General features: G+C 36.4%; 1 protein-coding gene across 11 annotated transcripts in view; it reads left to right on the forward strand.

Moving 5' to 3' along the window:
• Tmem117 (transmembrane protein 117) overlaps positions 1-21,857 on the forward strand; it is a 554,639-nt gene that overhangs the window by 77,932 nt on the left and 454,850 nt on the right. For 6 of the 11 annotated variants that reach the window (XR_012450820.1, XM_074083197.1, XM_074083195.1 and 3 more), the window contains exon 3: positions 2,850-2,982. Coding sequence is in view for 5 of the 11 variants with exons in the window: in XM_074083197.1 (XP_073939298.1) it covers positions 2,850-2,982 (133 nt within the window). In the remaining 6 variants the exon portion in view is untranslated. Of the gene's footprint in view, positions 1-2,849; positions 3,011-4,405; positions 4,689-20,367; positions 20,419-20,580; positions 20,629-21,272; positions 21,302-21,857 lie in introns of those variants that run through there. The other 5 variants (XM_074083199.1, XM_074083198.1, XM_074083201.1 and 2 more) reach the window with 5 other exon arrangements.

Here is a 21,857-nt window from a genome sequence, read left to right on the forward strand (position 1 = left end):
CCCAGTAGGAAAAGGAAACTGCTGGCATTTAGTAACCAGGTAGGAAGGCAGAGGCATCACGGACAGCATGGCCATGTCCTCAACCTGGAGAGTTAGGGAGGATGGTTCTTACCTCTCAACAAAACAGACATGAGATCTGGTACCAAGTCACGATGTGATACAACTGGTATCCAAGTCATGCCACCAAGTGTATTACCAGAAGAAAATAATCCTGAAAGTTACCTCAGTTCTTGCGTCTGGCAGGAGAAGAATTCAAGCAAGATGCAAAGATTTAGTAAAAGTAACAGTAAAGTTTATTAGGAGAGGAATAAGAGGGAGAAAATAGAGAGAGAAGCATTTCCTGTTCCCCATGCAGGAAATGGGAGCAAAGACAAAAAATGAGTGAATTTTTTGACAGATGCCTATGTTGACAAAGATTCACAGTTAAGCCTGAAGGAAATCTTAATTGGCAGTCCTTGTTGGTTCTTCATTATCAACTACTGAATTAAATAAATATGTCTTGGTTTGAAGCTGAATTGACTGGCAGCAAAGGGAACTCTGAATAAGGAGAGTCCATAAGTTTAAATGAGGTTCATATTTCCATTAAATACCCAAATGAGGGTTGACTTCATGCCACCTTCTCATTTGTTCAGGGCTGTATCTCAGACACCTAGAACCTTGTCTGCATGTAATAGACACACAGTTAACATTTGTTTAATCAATGAATGGATATTCTTTGTAGTTCACGTGAAGGTGCTTTACTCTCAACCATCCCATGCTTAATATTTACTTACTACAATATTCCTGTCAATGTGCTGTGTAGAGGCTTGAAAATTATTGGCTTTCCATAATTATTGAGTCAATTAGTCAACTTGAAATTCACATGCTAGTGTCACTTATTTTAGTGGAGTTTTCCACATTTTTCTTTCTGTGGTACAGTCACATTCTCTTGACTTTCATATTTGTGCTTTGCTTCTCCTGAACAGTCTAAGAAACCAGGTGATATAAGCCAATCTGCTGTTTTTTTGCTCCATCTGAAGTTTTAGTTAGGATAACGTATCTGTTAGCCTGGTTTCCAGAAGATGTCTAACATGTTATTTTAATAAAAGTAAGATATAAGGGAAAATTTAGTGTCAAGTCTTCAAAAATTATTTCTTCCTGTGCTCTGTAAGCTAAATGAGAAATACTGTCTGTCCCTAAAAGAGATCATTTCTAGATGGAAATGTATATATCTATTATCTATTTATATTTCTAGATATATCTTATATCTATTTCATATCTTTTATTTTTTTCTAAAAGGAAATATTTTCACTAGTAAGACTTTTTTTCTTTTTGGTGGTACTGAGGTTTGAACTTAGAGCCTTACACTAGCAGCAAGAATTCTACCACTTTAGCTACTCCACCATCCCTCTAGCGAGACATTTAATTGTAAGATTTTAGTTCTATCCTATTTTAATTATAGTGCTTTTTTTTTTTTTTCATTGGTGCTGGAGATTAGGGTTTGAACTCAGGGCCTCACACTTGCTAGGTAGGTGCTCTACCACTTGAGCCACTCCACCAGCTCCCTAATTATAGTTCTTATGTCTACATTATTTAGATATTCTTTCTCAGGAACAGAGACAGGTAAAATAGACAAAATTTACCTTGGGAGAGGCTAGGGTTATCTATCTTCACTGTTTTCTTACTCTCATTTGAGAAAAGGTCTTCCATAAATCAAAACATTTCTCTAGACTGATTTGAATATTCATAATTTTTACTTTAGTACTCATTTTAATTATTTTAAAAGAGTATTTACATTTTAGTAATGTTTCACATTGTAGCATTTGTCTTTGTGAGAGGGAATTTAGGGATCAAGGTGGAAATTATGTTTTGCAAGAGTCACATCAGGCTCCATAGCACACATGCATGACCCCTACCCAAGCCTTCTAACATGTGGCTAAATGTGAGTATGGACTATTTGAGTTCAGAGTAAGGCTAAGCCATCTGTGTCTGATGACAAAGACATTTCAAGACTTCATGTAACTTAAATAATTGTATCTATTACAAGTGAAGTTGGACTTATTATAAGTGAAGTCTGGCCAGTATTAGGAATGGATCTGTGGGGAGAGGGAAGGGTGAAGAAGGAAAGAGATTAAGGCGATGGTATATGGTTGATGGACTTCATATACCTATATGAAACAGAACTAAGAAACCTCTTGCAATTGCTTCAGGTGGAGTGGGGAGAGGGTTGAGGGAGAAAGGCGATGGGGGAAATGTAAATGATGTACAATGTAAGTCTAATGAGAATTGTCACTATGAATCCCCCCCATAATGAATATGTCCTAAAAAGAAAAAAACAAGAACAAGAATATATGTGTGATGGGTCTTTTTTTTTTTTTTTTTGGTGAGACTGGGGTTTGAACTCAGGGTTTCAGGCTTGCAAAGCAGGCTCTCTACCACTTGAGCCACACTTCCAGCCCAAGAATAGATCTGTGAAAGCAAAGAAAATTACATGGAATGTGTGCAACTTCTTTGCCTCTTTCCTTAAGTAGTTTCAGTATGAACCAAAAACATATTTATGAAATAAAATACAGCAAGTAGTAGTGTTCTAATTCAGTTGTTTTCATGAAAACAATCTCTGGGTATTAAATAAATACTCATAGTGCTATTTGCTCCACGATTTGTGATATGAGCGTTTTCTTGGACTTTATTCATGAGCATTTATTTACAAAAGAATAAAAACCACAGTATATAATGATTTCACCCATAAAGCAATCTTATGGCAAAGACTTCGGAATATAGTGTGAAAATTGAGATTCACTAAAATAAAGCAAGATGTATGAATTTGATTTATAATGTACATTAATTTCTTAATAATATTTATATTTCAGGTCAGTTGCTCCGGTTAAAAATGTTTCGAGAGGATCACGGGTCATGGATGACAATGTTCTTCAGCACAATTCTCTTTCTCTTCATATTCTCTCATATATATAACACCATTCTTCTAATGGATGGGAACATGGGGTAGGTTACCTTTCCCCTTTCTACCGTGGTGAGTGTTATGTTTGAAACTCATAAGAATGCAATCAGAATTTTTTTTAATTTATAGTAGCATGAATTTCACTTGCAAATACTCTACCCTGAACAGTATTATTTGAGTGTTTTTCTTATTTTATTTTTTTTGTAGTACTAGGGTTCTCTATTGTGTTTCTCTTATTTAAGGTATTCAGAATACTGGGGCTTGACTTGGCCTACACCTTGAGCCACTCCACCAGTTCCTTTTTTGTGATTTTTTTTGTTTTGTTTTGAGATAAGTTCTCGCCAACTATTTGCCCAGGCTGGCTTTGAACCAGCCTGGCTTTGATTTCTGCCTCCTGAGTAGCTAGGATTACAGGCATGAGCCACCAGTGCCCAGCATGAATCTTTTTTTCTAAGGAAGGTATTGCATTTTATAATACATAGATTATGTTCCTTATTTTTGAAGGCTTTATTATGGGGTAGTTTCAGGGCAGGTAAAATTATATTATAGTGACAGAGGATGAGAATCAGGAAACTTATTAATTTGCTTTTATTTACCTAATTAGTACAGCAGGGCTATGATGAAGGTCTCCAGGTTTGCAATTCCATTGCTCTATAATGCCTGGCTAAATAAATGTTTGATATTGGTTCCTTTTTGTTTTTACTTTTTGCTTTTGAGACAAGTTCTTGTTTTTTAGCCCAGAATGGTCTTGAACTCAGGATTTCTGATTCTTCTACCTCAGCCTCCTGACCACACCCGGTCTGGTAGCATTATTAAAAAAAACACTCTTTTGACAGAGAGACTTTTGTTATAAACAGATCATTTTAAAAGTGGACCACCCTGAATTAAACGTAGTGTTATGATTCGAGCTTATCAAATCAGATCATCACAGCATGAAGCTCATGATATAATGAAACACAAAAGTTGGTCTTTCTGTATAATTTTCTCTTGGTTTGCTTCCAGTAAATTTCACAGGAGATTGGCTTAGCCTGCAACATTAATAAAACTACCTTAGATATTGTTGTGCACTGAAATAGTTACTAAGGAAGAATTTGATCCACCCTCCACATTAGATTAGAAAGCTAGATAATGTCTTTTTCTTTTACGTGTTAGGCTAGTGCAGACTGCCATTCAGTTCTATAGTATGCAGTTGTTTGGATGTTATGTATAGATTTTGACCACTACTATTCAAGGCTGAGAGGGAAGCTCATTTAAAATTTTATTGTTTTTCTCTCACCATTAAAGGAGATGAATAGTAAAGGGAAAGGAGATATTTCACAAAGTTTATAATTTACATTAACAAGTAGCAAATCCAAGAATGGGATTTTACATCAAATGTTCTCAGATCAAAAATTATTAAAATGCTTCATCTATAATTATTTCTTCCACTGAGAGTGATGCCATTAATACTGGATCTATTTTTAACAGGTGGAGTTATAAACTTTAACTTGGGGATACTCAGAGTATGTTGCAGCCTTAAAACCTGTAACAACAAGATGGATAGTGACTGGATGTACCTAACACAACCAGTCTCTCTAAGAGATTTTGCACACTCAAAGCACCAGATGGAGGTGGCGGTGGTGTGTAAGCCTGTAAACCGAGCACTCAGGAGGCTGAGGCAGGTGGATCACAAGTTCCAGGCTGCCGTGGACTGTACAGTGAGTTCCTGCCACAAAACCACAACCAAAAACAATTAGAACAAAATCACCAGGTAGGATCAGAAGGGGAATGGATGAATGGGAAAATTACATTTTAAAAGCTGTTACTAGAAATAATACATTATATAATATATAAAATAGACCCTTTCCTCAGAATCTGACTTATTACCTGGTTCTGTTATCTGATTCTATTTTTATTTTTATATGGAGCTAGTGAGGACTATGTTAACCAGAAATGCTTATTTTGAGAAGAGATTTCAAAGCAATACGTTAAATGCAGTTAGGTAATCCATACATATATAATACATTCAATGACTAATAATAAAAATAATCTCTTTATTATTTTTTAGCATACATTCATTGTACAGGGGGGATTCATTGTGCCAATTCACAACAGCCTTACATTGTACATTTGCTAGATTATCTCCACCATCTCTCCCCATCCCGCCCACCCCACTTAGAGCAACTGCAAGAGGCTTTATCATTCTATTTCGCATGTGCATAAGAAGGCCACCAGCCATATTCCCTCACTTTATTCTCCTCCATTCACCCTCCTCCTCTCACCAGTACCTCCCACACTGTACCTATTTTATAGTCCTGTCTTTCATTAAAAAAAATCATCTTAAAGAGAGCTAACAGTTACTGACCACTTAGAATGAGACATGAATTGTCTCAACTATAAACTTCACAGTAACCCTATGTAGCAAGTAGTTTTCTTATCTGTTTTTTACTGAACAAGAAACTGAGGACAGAGAGATTTTGCCACTTTCCAAGGCTAAATTCTAATTAAAATCTCCATTTTAAGTAATAATAGAGAAGAAATTCAACTATTAAGTAGTGAATTCTAGTAATATGGCCTACTGATGGCCAGTATTTATAGCTCACCATATACCAATTAGTCTTTCTCTGTATTTTAGTCATTCAAACTGACTAAAAATTGAAAGTCAGAGATATATGCACTAAATAAGTGCATAGTTGGTTTAAAATTTATATGCCGTATCTTAACTAAAATTGAAAGTTGCTCTCTTTTATTCTCAGGCTGAATAAATATTACGGACTCCTATGTCACTGTTGAACTCTTCAGCAATATGATTTACTTTTGCTGGATGTCTTAAAAGGTGTCATCTTTAAAAAAAAAAGCGACAGACAAATTGTTTAGTTTGACATATTAAAGCAATCAAATAACCACTTATAAAAGACATGTGACCAACTCTTGTGATATACATCATTTCAACTAGGGTACATTTCAAAGTAGGATTGTAACCTTGGAGGAAAATTCATTAGCATAGCAAATGGATAAAACTGCACTTTGGGGTTCTCCAGGACATTTTATCTGAGCCCAAAGATGGAAAGAACATTGAGCACACAGACATCACAGTTGACTGGTAATATTAAAGGATTGCTGGTGGTAGAGAGTAAGTTAGACAGGATTCTTTACTCTTAATCTGATTTGTATTGAGGATTCCAATCTGTCCTGGTTTAGGAATATCTCTAGGAATATTGACTTATAACCATTCCCAGAGGTGTGTCTAGGATTTTCTATGACTAAATCCATCTTAATGTATTTTAGGACTTCCTTTCCAAACCTAAAAACTTTAGGACTATAATGAGTCATGAGTGGCTGTAGGTTTTAGAGTCCAACAAAAGGAGTTTTCCTACTGGTCTGCTTTTTAATTTAATTTTTTTGCCACATTTAGAATAGGACATAAATTTAGGCTAAGCAGCGGTTCCATTATCCTTGGCTACAGAGAACAGAATCCCTAGGTTTATCTAGACCTACACCTCAGCCAGAACTGACTTGATAAGGGTCAAGTTGCCTGGTTGCTGTTATTTTTCTCACTATAGTGAGTTAATTCCCTAAAGTAGACTCATGAGTTTAGCCATCAGGGGGGTGGGGGTGGGGTGGCAAGATTGAGAGGCAGGAGGTAAGTCAGCTGTGTACTAAAAGAGACCAAGACTTAGACTATCTGTACTTCCTAGTACCATGGGGGGAAAAGCTCCACTCGTCTAGTCTCTTTTCAACCCTCTACACCTGACACCACCAGAATGCTGCCTTTTGTTCTTTAAGTCACTGAGATGAAACTGAATTCCCCTTTCTGTAAATGTTTGCAGCTGTAAGTAAGGGTTTTGCTGAAGAGAAGATGCTGGTTTGGGGCAGTTTGGCTTCTAGACACTTAAGGAATAGCTTTTTTCTTCACAAAGGGGCAGTCTCTGTCACTGGAGGCCTCTCCTGCTGCTCAGTCCTTAGGACTGCTGAAAAATGCAGTGCAGTCTGATAGACTTTCAAAATGCATAGCTGAGCTTATCCCAAGGTAAGGAAAAAAACAACAGGGTACAAATACAGAAGGACCTACAAAAGCAGGGCAGTAAGCTTATGAACCAATCAATCCTCAGAGGCAGTGGCTTAGGCATTTGAGATTTTACACCTGACAAGTAGGGACCAGAATCAAGAATTAGGTTTAAATAAAGTGAGAAATTGAAACAGAAGTCCTCACAATAGATGGTTCTGCAAAGTGCTCCAGAGGAAGGGTAAAATAGAAACCCATAACCATGAACAGCAGTGAAGCTTGTCTAACCTGGGGAGGGGGCGGAAATTCCCACAGGGAACTCATAACCAGAGGTATGGTAATGTGGTCTTAATCATATAGTTTCTTTAGGATTTTTGAACCCCTCAAACATTCCTTTATAGTCTCTTCTCTTAGTTTTAGATTCTTCTCCAATAACTTTCAGATTTCCTCTGTTCTATTATGTACAGCAATTTTCTCTCAACTTCTGTTCACTTTGTTTATTTAGGGCTTTTCTTTCCAAAACCAAAACCCTGGCAATGTGTTTTCCCACCAAAAGAGGCAGTAACTCTGAGATGAATGCTGCCTTCTCAATACAAAGGGGTCACAGCATTTTGGCTTTGACATTTTCCTTTAATTCTACTATCTGTTTAATTATCTTCTGGGAGAAAAAACAGAAGACACTCAAAGAAAGGGCAAAACAATCACTGAACTAGAAAGAGATTAGAAAGAAATCACAGCTGAACTTTTTCAGGGATAGTACAGTATGGTACATTATTTACATATAGGATCAAAGCCTTGAGAAAGCACGAACCATCTTCTTACATAGTAATGGAGTCTGACTTGATTCAAAGTGATTCTAAATGATTTTCTGATACCCTCTGTGTTCAAGTAGGTAAAGATACCCACTATTTAGAAATTCTCTATTTGGTAAGAATGAAGAGAGGTGTGCTCCAAAGTCCAGATGAAAGCCTTAACTGACTAAAAATCGCACAGGACACAAAGCTGGGAAGGATTTTCAGTTTTTAGACACTTCAGACACTTCTTGAGGTTGTCTGAAGACTTTCTTAGTAATGTAGTATTTATACTACCCATAGTATACAGCTTTAATTTTAAAAAGTCTTTCTTGTCTTCTCAAATATCCCCATCCCCAAAGGATAATATATGTATATTGTACAAGGAATGAAATGACTGCTGTTCATAAGGTTATTCCGAAAACAGCCACTTGATGGCAGCAAAAGGCATGTTTTCCGCACGGATTGTCACAGTAACTGGTTTTCTCCTGGTAAAAGAATCCCTTTCTGAATTTCTGAAGCTTGGTGTTGAAATAATTGTCTGCCTTGTTGTTAATGACCTTTTTGAAGAAATCCACACAGTGAACTCTATAATAAGCATTTATGGTCTTGTGATGTGTGTGTCCCTTTGTATGTTAAGTTCTAATGCAGGTATAAATGACAGAATTTATAAACACTTGCATAGAAATATGTCTACTTGTCTATAGACTTATTCCAGTATTAAAATGATAAAAACTGTGTTTGTCACTGAGGAACTTAGTGTTCATATTTAAGACTTAAACAATGAAAAATATGAATTAGGTGGTGACTATATGAAAACAGAATAGATTCTATCTCTCTCTTCTTTCTCCTTTCCAATAAATTTTAAAAGCAACCGCATGTAGAACTCATTTGGCTGAACGTGGTGAGCACTCTTAGGAAGTGGGTGAAGAGAACTGGAGTAGGTGGGAAGCAAGAAAGAGTATTCGAGATGGAAATTTTTCTAAGATCTAAAATGCATGGCTTCTGTGTACAGATGGGCAGCCAAAACAAGCAAGGATGAATAACAAAAGTAAATGAGCAGGAGATTGGCATAGACTTGGAGGACTGGATGCAGTTGTTCCAGATGTAATGCTCTAGAGTCTATGAACACAGCTGACCCAGGCCTCAGGCTCTGAAGCTCTTACCTTTTATCCTCATTTTTAAAAGAATGACCAGAGCTCTGGTCCATGAGTGTGTCACACATTTACTCAGAAATGACTCTGATGTATAGGTTGTTTCTACTGCCAGAGGCATAGGTGTCAGCACGTTATTTTTTCCCAAGGCTGAATTACCTTTTAACGGAAAAAATTCAGGGTGAACTTTCACTTTGGACAGTATCTTTTTTTCTTTTTTTGACTAAGCTCACTACTTTCAAAATCTTTAGGAATGTTTTCAAATTTCTTACTCAATTATTTTTCTTTGCTAAAATTTTTAAATGACACATAATAATTGTACAAATTTATGGTGTACAAGTGTGATATTTGATACCTCTAGTTGTCATTTATCTAGAAGTGGGAACCAGGTACATGTTTTTTACTGTGAAGAGCTGTGATTTTTGCTTGTTGCTCTTTGAGTAGAAAATTGGTTGGTTTGTTATAATTGCTTACAGTGGGAGCTTCCTTCTAAGGAAGGACTGTTTAAATACAGTGTTTGTTTTTTAAGGTGCTAAGTTTATTTTGGGAAGTGATAGGAAGAAAATTAAATTGTCTTTAGTGATGTGAAACTGTAAGTTTTTTGTATGGTCCACACTGACAAAACAATTACAAAGCTGTTAACTTCCATCATGGTAAATTAAGAAAAAAAAAGATACATTATGATTTCCAAAGGTATATAATAAGACACTGCAATTAGGATTCATAGAAGGTGGAGGACTAAGGCCCAGATTCAGGAGCTGTGTGGAAAGAAAGCTTAGCTGTAAGTTTTAATGAAGCCTAGAAGAACTTGAGTCAATGGCTGAAAAGCTTCGTTGGGCTGCTAATACAAGGCTGAATGCAAATTCTGCTAGAGTGGTGCTTTAAATAATTTGTTGGCTTCACTCTTAATTAGGCAAAACATTGACTTGCTTGTACAACTAATTCACAGTAATAGAACCATTAATTATTGAGGCTGGGATTAAGGGGCAAAGCTGGTTGCTGAGAATGGGCTAGTGAGAAGAAAAATGAAATGAATGGCTAAGTCTGGTCAAGAGGGTTGATGGAGTGGGGCATCAGAGAAAGGGAGGGAGAAAAAGGGAAGAGGAAGAGAAAAAGTGGGGAGAGGGAGAAGGTAGGGAGGGACTAGGAGGTTGAGACTCATTTAGCCAGAGCAACTAACAATAGGGTACAGTTTGTTGCTTTTAATATCATTGGTTTTACATTATTTGGTTTTGATAGTACAAAGGTAAAGTGGCACAGCATATCTAAATTATCACATGCTCAGTGTTGTCTGAATTGATGAAGTTTTAAAACATTATAAATAGAGAAAAGGTTAGATCAAAAAGAATTAACCTAGAAGGTAACACCCACGCACAGGAAATCAATGTGAGTCAATGCCCTGTATAGCTATCCTTATCTCAACCAGCAAAACCCCTTGTTCCTTCCTATTAATGCTTATACTGTCTCTACAACAAAATTAGAGATAAGGGGAAAATAGTTTCTGCTGGGTATTGAGGGGGGGGAGCGGGAGGGGGTGGAGTGGGTGGTAAGGGAGGGGGTGGGGCAGGGGGGAGAAATGAACCAAGCCTTGTATGCACATATGAATAATAAAAGAAAAAAAATAAAAAATAAAATAAAATAAAAAAAAAATTATAAAAAAATAAAATCAATGATGCATCCTTGTATCGATGAGGGAAGTATGTAAATTAATTGCATAGCAGGCTATGCAATGCACATCTGTGTGTATCTGTTATCTGCAGCCCATATAATAATGAATAGCACTAAGTTTCATCTTAATTCCAACTTCCCAGTGATGAAAATTCAGGAAATGATTACTTCCCAGGCATGGGAAATTGATGTATATTATTTATTCTGAGGCCCAAGGCTTACCCAAAGTCATATAGTCTAATTTAATAAATTAATAAGAGACAGTCCAACACCATCTGAGAAAATGACATTTCTGTGACAAGTTATCACATTTGTACTCTATTAATACCATAGTTATTATTGAGGGATGAAAAGCAATAAACAGTTTTATTAAGAAAATGTTTATTATTCAAACATTTCCTTGGTAAGGTAGCATCAGTTGCAGCACAAATTGTATACACTATTCTTGCAGCTATGGTCTCCTCTATGCTTTGGCACCCTGTCAGGAGGTCAGTGCCTTTATTCTGGTGAGCTTACGTTAGCAGCCTAGGCTTCCTTAAGGAAAGCCACATTGGAGGGGGTAAAAATCTCTGTTATGTTCTTCTTTAGGCTACTGCCAGGGCATCCCAACACTCTACTTTTTATTTTATTTAAAAAAATGTGCATAACATAAGTGAGTAATGTCAAAAGATATAGATTTATAGAGCTTGGAATAGAATAATATTTGTAATACTGAAATCCTTTAGAAATGGGACACTAAAAGACCTGTTTAAGTCAACATATTAAACGAATACCTTCCCTAATTTTACTTTATGCCTTTTACAATTAAAAATAAATAAACTGAAAATAAAATATGAAGAAAAGATATTGTATCTTGTTATGTATTTTGTAGCCTTCATTGCTTTATTCTTGATCCTTAAAACACATTTTAAAGGTTAGGAGGATGGTTCCCAGATTGTAATGTATAAGTTGTCTAGCATCCTGTGTGGTTATAATAAAGGATATATATGGTTCACATATAAAATGCTCCTTTTCTTTTTTTTGTGTGTATGGTGCTGAGGATTGAATCCAGGGCCTTGTGTATACTAGGCAACTGCTCTACCACTGAACAACATCCCCAGCCCAAAAATGATTCCACTCTTTTAGCAAAAATATTAATAGACTTGATTGCGTCTTGATTGTCCAGGTGCTATTATCTATACAAGCATATTCTACTATTTAAAATATATCATAAAACATATTATATAATATATATTGTAGTATATCATGTTATATATTGCCATACATAATATTTATGCATGCATTGTTACGTAATCAAATCTGCTTATCAATTAAAACATTTTACTTTTATTGGAGAATTTTATGTGCAAGCTTTAACTGTTAGATAAAGCACTGATGATTAAAAAAATTATGAGCAACTTCAAGAAGCTACATTCTGAACCTTACAGAGGCATCTTAATTAAATATGTGAATTACATATAACTTTGAAGTGAGCAGAATAAGTCTTAAAGGAACAACGATGTGATATGTCTGTTGGGATCATATCAAGTTAATATAGGGCTCAGCAGAAAGGAAAGAGGTGAGCTAGGAAATTTCAGCTTCTTAAATTATTTAAGTGTCTGGGGAAAGTGGATTTGATTATCATTTCACCATTTCACTACACCACCTGAAAGAAAGTCAGTTTAGGGTAAGTTTATGAAAAGTCAGTGACCTACGCCATTAAAGAAGTTCAATTTCTGCACCTATTTGGTGGGTTGCTTTCAGAGAATCCTCTTATTTTATAGACCCTTCAAGTTTTGAAGAAGTTCTTAAAATTCACAATGGTCATTTCTCCTTATGTTTCTTAGGTAGGAATTCTCAGACAGAGCCAGAGCTATTGATGCTGGTCCTCTCTCTAGGCTCGGCCTCATTGATTAAAATATATATTTTGAGTATCTACTTTGGTCACCAAACACCAATTACAGTTTAAGGACAGATCTTTCTGAAGTCAAACAAGTATGTATCCAGAGCCAGTTCAACAATACTGACATGAACACATATTCTCATAGCCAGACAATGAGTGATATTTGGTTAAAAAAACAGGGTAAGAATCTTGGACTAGGAGATGCAAGTGAAGGTTGTAGTTATAGAATAAACTCATAGATCACAATTAGCAACAAGATGGAGTAAAGTCTAGCTTTGGAGAATTGAATGCACCCTCATCCTTCTTCCCCCAGCGTCCTAAATTTTACATACAACATGAAGGGGTTTATGGTCTCCATGTCAAAAGTCATTGAAGTAAGTATCTCCAAAGTTGAATAATAAACAGGAGACTCCAATAATAAGCTATTAAAACTAAGATTGTACCTCCATACAAACAATTCCAAAATTTTCAGTGTATTATAACAACAAAGTTTATTTCTGTTCACATCACATTTTCATGATGAATCAGGTAGAGGTCTCTAGTATGTAGGCTGAAACAACAGCTGTAATGTGGAATGTTGCTAGTTGCTCTTGGGGATCTCAGAGAATTAATTAAATAAATATTCTGCCTGGAAGCAACATTAAATACTTATGCTCGTAACCCTTTGATTAGAAATCACTATTTGGCCCATCCAAGCACAAGGAGGTAAAAAGTGCAATCATTACATTTGCCTGGAATGGGAAGAACCAGGAAACATTTCAGAAATGTACTGATCACACATGGCAGCATTCTTCCCTCAATTAGCAGGAAATTATATACCCTTTCTCATATCCTGCTCCCCTGCCTGCATAGACAACGTCTTTTAACATTCTTCTCCACTTTCTCATATGGTGTAGACATGAATGTATTTCACATTAAAATCTAACTTTTTATTCTTAATAATAATTATAGCTCCTAATTCATAATTCTGATAATATCAGATGGTCAATCAAGACATTAGGTGTTCTATGTCATAGAAGGAAGGTATGGTGCTAAACTTAGACAGTGGACTGGTTCAGATCTCTTGTTCAGTTCTCAGTTATAGTTAGTACACATTCTCATGTGTGATACATCCATTCTGATTGGTACTTCTCATGCCATGTTTTTCCTTAATTCTTTTAATATCATCCCTGGCTAACAGAAATAAATGAGCATAGTGAGTTCAGGGAGAAGGCTGTGGTCAGTGGGATCTTAGAAAGTTATGGATAAAACTTGCATAATAAGTCAGAAGAAGCATAAAATGCTTTACTTTCTTATGTCTATAAAAGTGAAATGAGTCAAGAACTGGGAGAATTTGATCAATTAGGATAGAAGATACAACAGTGGCTGAACTTATGCATTCCTCCTGGTTGCCATGGCAACAGAGCTCCCTTCCCCTGATAGTGATAGTACAATGTGAGTGGCGGTAGAGAAATATGTGTGCAAGTTACCTCCTACCTCTGGGAAAGTTAGGGAAGGCATTTGCTGAAGGCAAAGGATGAGATGATGAAGGGAAGAATTTGAGTTTTAAAAAACGTTGAAGGAAAAGAATTAAACTGTGCCTGAGGATGAAAGCTTCTGTAACAGTACTGCTCACAGCATATTTCTGTTCTGATTTTGATTGAAGTCAGGGTAGATAGTAAATCCTGTGGCTATATACTCACAGGATATACAGCTCAGAAAAAAAACTGCACTAGAAAATTGTAACCAGTGTAAATTGGCTTTCAGTGGAGTCGTCTACTGTGTGGATTGTTGTCCTCAGGAAGTTCTCACCTTTCCAGGAGACTCAAGAGGGAATCAGAACAGACTTGCCTATGTTTTTCTGTGAAATTTGTGTACTTTGTCTTTTTTTTTTTCTTGTGGTGTTGTGGCTTAAGCCCAGGGCTTTGTGCATGCTAGGCAAATGCTGTACCACTGAGCCACATACCCAGTCACTCTTTGTCTTTAGTGATATCTTGAGTCATATTCTTACTTGCTAAATATCTGTTCAAACTCTGTTTATTAATCTGAGCATTTTCAGCTTTTATTAAATATATACTGAATGCACACCACTGCTTGAAAAACTAAGATTGGGAATAGTCAACAAAGATCACTTTATTCTGTCAATTTCTGTTTTCTCATCTAAACCTTTTCCCCTAGACAGAGAAGAGAAGAAGAGATGCTCCTCTATTCTACTCTCTATAGCTCCCAAGAAATCCTAATAAAAAACAGAACATAGAGTTGGAGGCATGGCTCAAGTGGTAAAGTACATGCTCAGTAAGCACAAGGTACTGAGTTCAAACCCCAGTATTGCAAAACAAGCAAATAAACAAAAACTTCAAAACACCCCAGAGCACTAATAAAGAAAAACAACACACATTCCCAAAAAATTCTATGGCTTTGTGACTTATCATCCAAACCAGGACATGTTTGAAAGTGAAAGGAAGAGCTGTTAATGATAACATAGAAGGAAAGGCATAGATGGGGACATCCAGGGCTAATTTAAATATATGGTCATCCTACTTAAAATCAGGAGGGGAGAACAAAGAGGTGAGCAGGGAAAGAGGATCACCTTGGGATGCCCTACAAGGAAATCTCAGCTTTGATGCACACTGATTAACCATAGATGATTGTAACTACTATTGGACAAACTTCAGTTCTAATAGAAAACATTGGAGTGAGATTGTTTTAGGATAAAAGGTGTTTTGAAGTAGTAATTGGTAAATGATAGAAGAATCATCAGTTAAGGACTAACAGTAATTTGATTACATTTTCTGGGCCTATTTGTATAGTTTAAGAAAATCAAATTTAGTTCCATTTTGACTAAGCCAAAATATCAAGCCCCATCTTTTTCCATCTCAGATGTCAATAGGGGTAAAGAAGAATCCCTATTCTTCATTTCTCTCATGAGAGAAATGATGCAATTGTAGTGGGCAGTCTCTGCGATGCTCCCAGTGATCCCCACCTCCTGACATCAAGCCCAGCCTTGCATGTTCCATTCTCCTTAAATGAAGGTTGAACCTAGAGGCTCACTTTTAAGGAATAGATTTTGATAATAGGAGTGGGATGTTCTTCTCAGGATAAGTTGATTTCAGGCTGCTTGCCCTCTCTTGCTTTCTTTCTCAGAACCCTGACTCTGAGGAAGCAAGAAATCACATTGGGTATTCCTATGAGCTGGTCCTTGTGGAGAGGACTGTCTCCAGATAACAGCCATGAAAGACATGAAGTCTCCCAGCCAAACTGGGGAGCAGATCTTCCCTAAATCAAGCCATGACATAGTGTGGCTGGGTCTGATGTGGCCATTTTAGGTGTCCTTGTGATGAACCCCAATTCTGAGAACCCAGCTAAAGAGTGACCCACAGAAACTGTGGGATATGCAGAAGCTGTGTGTGTGTGTGTGTGTGTGTGTGTGTGTGTGTGTGTGTGGCCCAAATAATGTATACACATATAAGGAAATGTAAAAACAATAAAAGAAAAAATAATAAAAAAGAAATTGTGGAATAATAAATGTTTGCTATTTTAAACTGCCATATTTCATGATAATTTGCTCCTTGGCAATAGATAACTAATACACGACATTAAAATAGCATGTTCTGTATGATGAAAATGTATAGAAAGAGGCCCCCCTTCTACCCGCTCACACACATCCAGAATGGTCACAAAATTCCCATGTAAGATGGGTAGGACTTTTCTCTTGCTCTTCTCTGTTCTCTGACCTGACTTCATTTTCTGACTTATGTTCCTCTGAATATCTTTTCTCATGTGGTTGGGAGGTTTCAGAGAATTCCCATAGAATATGGGAGCAAAAAAACCCAGAGAATTCCATCTCAGACATAGAGGCTGCATATTATATCATACAGTGTAGATTTGGAAGGAAAGCTACTGATCTTTTTTTTTTTTAATTGAAACTGAGAATTTTTCCTGTGACTTTTCGTGAAGAAGACCTTCTGAAACATAGATAACATCATCCTCCAATGACATTTGTGATGACACCTTTGTACAACAGTAAACAGAATTTTGCCAGCTGTTTCTTTTCAAGTCAGTGGATGTGGTCTTTACTCTGGTTTTAAGGACTAGCCTAAATGTAGGTTTGGCACCCAAGTGGAACTTAGTAGTCTCCAAGGAGAACTTTTTTTTTTTTCAACAATATTAGGCATCATGACAAAGAAGTAGGTCAAAGTTCTTCTTCAGATGCTTACCTTTTGGGGATGGTTTTAATTTCTACTTGAAGTAAGGAAAAAGTAATTGGCAGGTAAGACCTTAATTTTTTACAGCTATGTAATTCTGTGATTAGTTGCCTAAAATGAGCATTTGTCGAAAACAGATGAATACTCAACTTGAAAAATTGCTGAAGAACGGTTAAGTCCAGGCAGGCTACTTTGCATATTATTCTAACTTTGGGGCACGTAAAGCATTTTGAGGATTTTTTTTTTAAAAACTCTGTCTTTAGCACATTGTAATTTCTTACAGTCATCAGGTTATAGGTGCCATATACCACTTTAATTTAGAAATAACAGTGCAATGCCACTTTGGTTAGGCATAAGAAAGTATCTATATTTAACACTATTTTCGGACTTGGCAGTTTTTACTGCAGCCTGCTCATGGACAAATAATTCTTACTAAAATCACTTAACACTTCTTCATGAGCTTTGTGTGACACACAGATTTATATGTATATCCTTTTAGTAGGAAATGAGTTTGAATTTTACTTCAGGAAGTAAGAATTATATTGCAAGTGAAAATATAAAAGATACAATAAAACCATTTCAGCTGGTAATGTCACAGCATCACTAATCAAAGAAAGCACAACAGAGCTATAGAAGGATTTTTCTTTTACTTTGCACAATGAAGTAGAAAATGCTCTTTAACTGAGTTCAAGAAAAGATAGAAGCAAAATATTTTTTGGAGAGATGTCTGTTAGTGTAGTGTGCAGTACAGATTTATCATCTCTTGAAAAATTAATTTAAAACTGCAACCCCACCTTCATGTAAAAACCCTTGGAGGTTTCTGTCATTTACCTGGCACTTCCTGCATTCTATATTCTGGCAGTTTGCTGATTAGTCCTTCTCACTCACTAACACCTCATTGCTGGGATCTTACCATCATCCTGAGTGTGTTCAGAATTCATGGTCTCAAGATCTGTTTGTCAAAACATTCAGTGGATACTTCTCAGCCTGTAGTCTACTTGACCTCCCCCTCCATCACTGTACTTGCCACCATTCTCTTCTGGAAATGCCTATTTCCTCTGTTCCTAACTCCTTACACTCTGCTGCTCTAATCTCTCCTCTGAAGGTGCTGATTTTTCAGCTTTCTTAAGGCCCTTATCAACCTTAGGCTTTTGTTTTCCTTTTTTACTCCACCCAAGCTTCTTGTACAAGACTCATTTTTCTGGCTTGATTGAAGATCTTTATGCATGTGATACTCAAATAGATGTGTCTCTCCCCAGTTTTTCTGTGCAGCTGAATATAATTCCAGCTACTGGAAATATTCATTTTAATATCTCAACAATATTCAAACTCAGTAATCCATCATTGAACTCACCTCATGCCTCACACCCTATCCCAGGCAGCTGTATCTGTTCCATATCAATGAATTATCACTATTATCTACACAATGGCTAAGCCAGACACTTAAAGGTTATTCACTGTTTCTTACCCTCTCTTATCTCATGCACGCAGTAAGTCACAAAGGCTCGTTTGTTCTACCTGCTAAGTATCTCTTAAATCCATCTACTTAGGTCTATCTTTACTGCTATTGCCCTTATCATCTCTTCCTTGGATTGCTGCAACAGCTGTTGTTTCTCATTAATTCTCTCCACTTGGTGGTGATTCTTCTAAAATACCCTTATCCTGGCTTCTACCTCTTCAGTGGATTTTCATTATCTTCACAGTAAAGTGCAAGTCCTTCCCATGGCTTATAAGCCTCTAAATAATATGGTATCAATTTAACTCATTATTCTGTACTTTCATTATTTTTTCCCAAAGACTAAGTCCCATCCAAAGAGAACTTATTTTAGTTCTATTAATAGGACATTCTCTCCCCTGCCCTCTACTCCTTTTCTGGAAATGCCCTGGCAAGCTCATATTTGTTATTCAGGTCCCTGCTTGGATATCACTTCTTTTGGGAAAACTGAGCTAACAGTTTAAGGTCAGGTAAGATGTTCTTTCTAGGTGTTACCATAGCACCGTGCCTCACTCATCCACATCATCACATTTGCCACACTACAGCCCCCTGACCCAATAACTGTTTGTGTTTGCATGTGCACACACACACACACACACACACACACTGCTGGGTCTCACACATGCTTGGTAAGTGTTTTACCACTAAGCCACATCTCCTGTTTCCTCAATATTCTTGATGGAATTTTTTTTTTGCATTGTAATAAGGACACTTAACACAAGATCTATCTACTTAAAAACTGTCAATGTGTGATACAGTATTGTTGTTGGAACAGTATTGTACAGAAGATCTCTAGAACTTAATCATCTTATGTAACTGTAACTTTAAACCCATCAATTACTAAACTTGTATTTCCTCCTCTCTCCAGCCACCACCATTTCCCTCTGCTTCTATGTGCTTGACTATTTAGATTTATCATGAAAGGGAAATAATGCTGGATTGGTTCTTAGGTGACTTTTTTTCATTTAGCATGATATCCTCAATGGCTCATCCATGTTGTCCCAAAGGTCAGGATTTCCTTTTTCATAAAGATTAAATAATATTATACATTTTCTTTGTTCATTCTTTCACTGATGAACACTTAGGTTGTTTCAAATTTGGGGCTATGTGAATAGTCAACATGGGAGTGCAGATATCTTTTCTTTAAGGTACTGATCGATTTTTTTCTTCACATATATAACCAGAAAAAGGATTGGCTGATCATATGATAGTTCCATTTTTATTGTTTTTGAGGAACCTCCATACCATTTTCCAGAGCAGCTGCACTGTTTTACATCCATGTGAACAATGTACAGTGGCTCCAATTTCTCAACGTCCTTACCAACATTTGTTATCTTTTTGTTTTTGATAATAGCCATCCTCACATCTCATTTACATTTCCCTGATGATTCGTGATGTAAGGATGGTTTCATATATCTGTTGGCTGCTGTATGTGTTCTTAGAAGAATCTATTCAAGTCCTTTGCTCACTTTCAATTGTGCCATTTGAATTTTGCTATAGATTTGAAGGAATTCTTTACATGCTATCAGATATGTGGATTACAATTTTTTTCTCCCATTCCATAGGCAGCTCTTCACTTTGCTGTTTCCCTTGTGTGCAGAACATTTACAGTTTGATATAGCTCCATTTATCTATTTTTACATTTGTTGCCTGTGCCTTTGATGTCATATCCAAGGAATCATGTAGCTTTCTCCTTTATGTTTTCTTCAAGAAGCTTTATCGTTTCAGGTCAGGTTTAAGTGCTTTAATCTGTTACAATTTTATTTTTGTGTATGGTTAAAAAGTAAAGTTCCAATTTTATTTGTCTACATGTGGATATCCAGCTTTCCTATGCCATTTGTTGAAGAGATTATCCTTTTCCTGTTGTAGATTCTTAGCACCTTTGTTGAAGATCCTATTGAGCTCACCTGCCTGGTTTTCTGGACTCTGGATTCTATTCCAGAATTTTATATGTATGTTTATGCCAGGACCATATTGTTTTAATTACTATAGCTATGTTATATATTTTGGAGTTAGGAAGTGTGAATAAATGCCTCCAGCTTTATTCTTTCTCAAGAATGTTCTGGTTATTCAAAGTCCTTTGTGGTTCTGTATGAATTTTAGGATTATTTTTCTATTTCTGAAAAAAAATGCCAATTATATTTTGATAGGAAGTCCATTGATTGTAGATTATGTTGGGTAGTATGTATATTTTAACAATATTAATTCTCCTGAAACATGAACATGGCGAGAGCTAATATCCTAGTTCAAACTTCTGTCTTTGTTCTCAGTGGCTCTGAGACATCTAGAATCTACCACATCCCATCAGAGCTCCAAAGCAGGTAAGACAAAAGTCAGTGCCCTGGGCAGCTTTCAGAAAAACCAAAATGTTAGCTGTATGGTCTACTCCTTTTTTTTTTTTTAATTTGTATTTATTTTAATTTAATTAATTAATTTTTTTTTTTTTTGAGACTGAGTCTTGCTGTATAACCCAGGCTGGACTCAAACTCATTGACTGTCCTGCCTCAGCCTCCTCAGTGCTAGGGTTACAGGTCTGTACCCCCTTCCCAGGGAAAAGCTGGTAACTATAGATTTTCTTCTGATCATACAGGATTGTGTCTGGGAGTAAGTGGGGTGGGGGTTGGGGGTGGGAGGAGCTTTGATTTGGCTGGTTCTATGTTGGCCTCAAATGCAGGAATTTCCCAATGAGTTTCACATTTTTCCACAAAGAGAATTGTTGAGAAGGAGGTCTAGGGTTTCCTATTCTGTCATGTTGCAAACATCATTCCAAATTGTATTTTAATTGTCTTTTAATCTGTACATATTTATAATACATTTATGAGTTTATGAGGGCAGTTTTACTAGTGCTTACCTGCATTTGATTCTTCTGGAATATGGAGATTTTATTTCTATTTTTTGAATCCCCTTGTAGTTAGGTGGCATATGAAACTGTAGCCAGAAGTGATGTATGCCATTTGTTCTTTGAAGACTTTTTTTCCCCCAAGTATATAGTTCTTTATGTTTCACCCCTGTGGTGATGACTGAGAAGACCCAGGGTTTCAGATGATGTAGTGAAAGGTGATGTGTTTCTACCAGCACAGGTCCTTGAGTGAACCGTAACAAGTGGACTAGAAGCACACATTTATTATGTTAAACCACTGAGATTCCTGGTGTTTTTTTTTTTTTTTAATCACAGCATTATTGAGCCTCTTCTTGTCAATGCAGGTAGGATTTGTGTCTCTTTTCTTTGCTTCAGTATTGACATTAACTAATCCAATGTCTACATGGTTATAATAAGCACACAGTAAATACTTGCTAATTGAATGGGTTTATTGGATTTTATTTCCAATATGTATTGCTTGGCACATCATAAAGCTGTTAAGTTAGATGGTAGCGAGGTAAACTGAAAGAGTTAACAAAATTCCAAATTGCTACTAAAGAATGAAAGACATGTAAGGAAATCTTATAAATGGTTCAATGGTTTAGAACCCTGGCCCTGTACTGTCCACCAGAAGGTAACACTACTGACCAAACATTAATTAGATATGTCTTTTGAATGATTTTTCTGTGATTGGGGTATCTGTAGAAATACTATATTTACTAATGACATTTTACTTTTTGTTCTTGCGCTTCAGTCAGCCTTTCAAAACTTTCCCACTCACTCATCATATTTTGTCAGCATTTCTATTTTTTTTTCTAGCTGCTATTACCTTCTACTGAGTACCCACAATGTGTTAGGAACTTTACATACATAATCTCATTTAATTTAATCTTCACAACA

Source organism: Castor canadensis, chromosome 8 (assembly GCF_047511655.1).
Source record: "Castor canadensis chromosome 8, mCasCan1.hap1v2, whole genome shotgun sequence".
Lineage (NCBI taxonomy): Eukaryota > Metazoa > Chordata > Mammalia > Rodentia > Castoridae > Castor > Castor canadensis.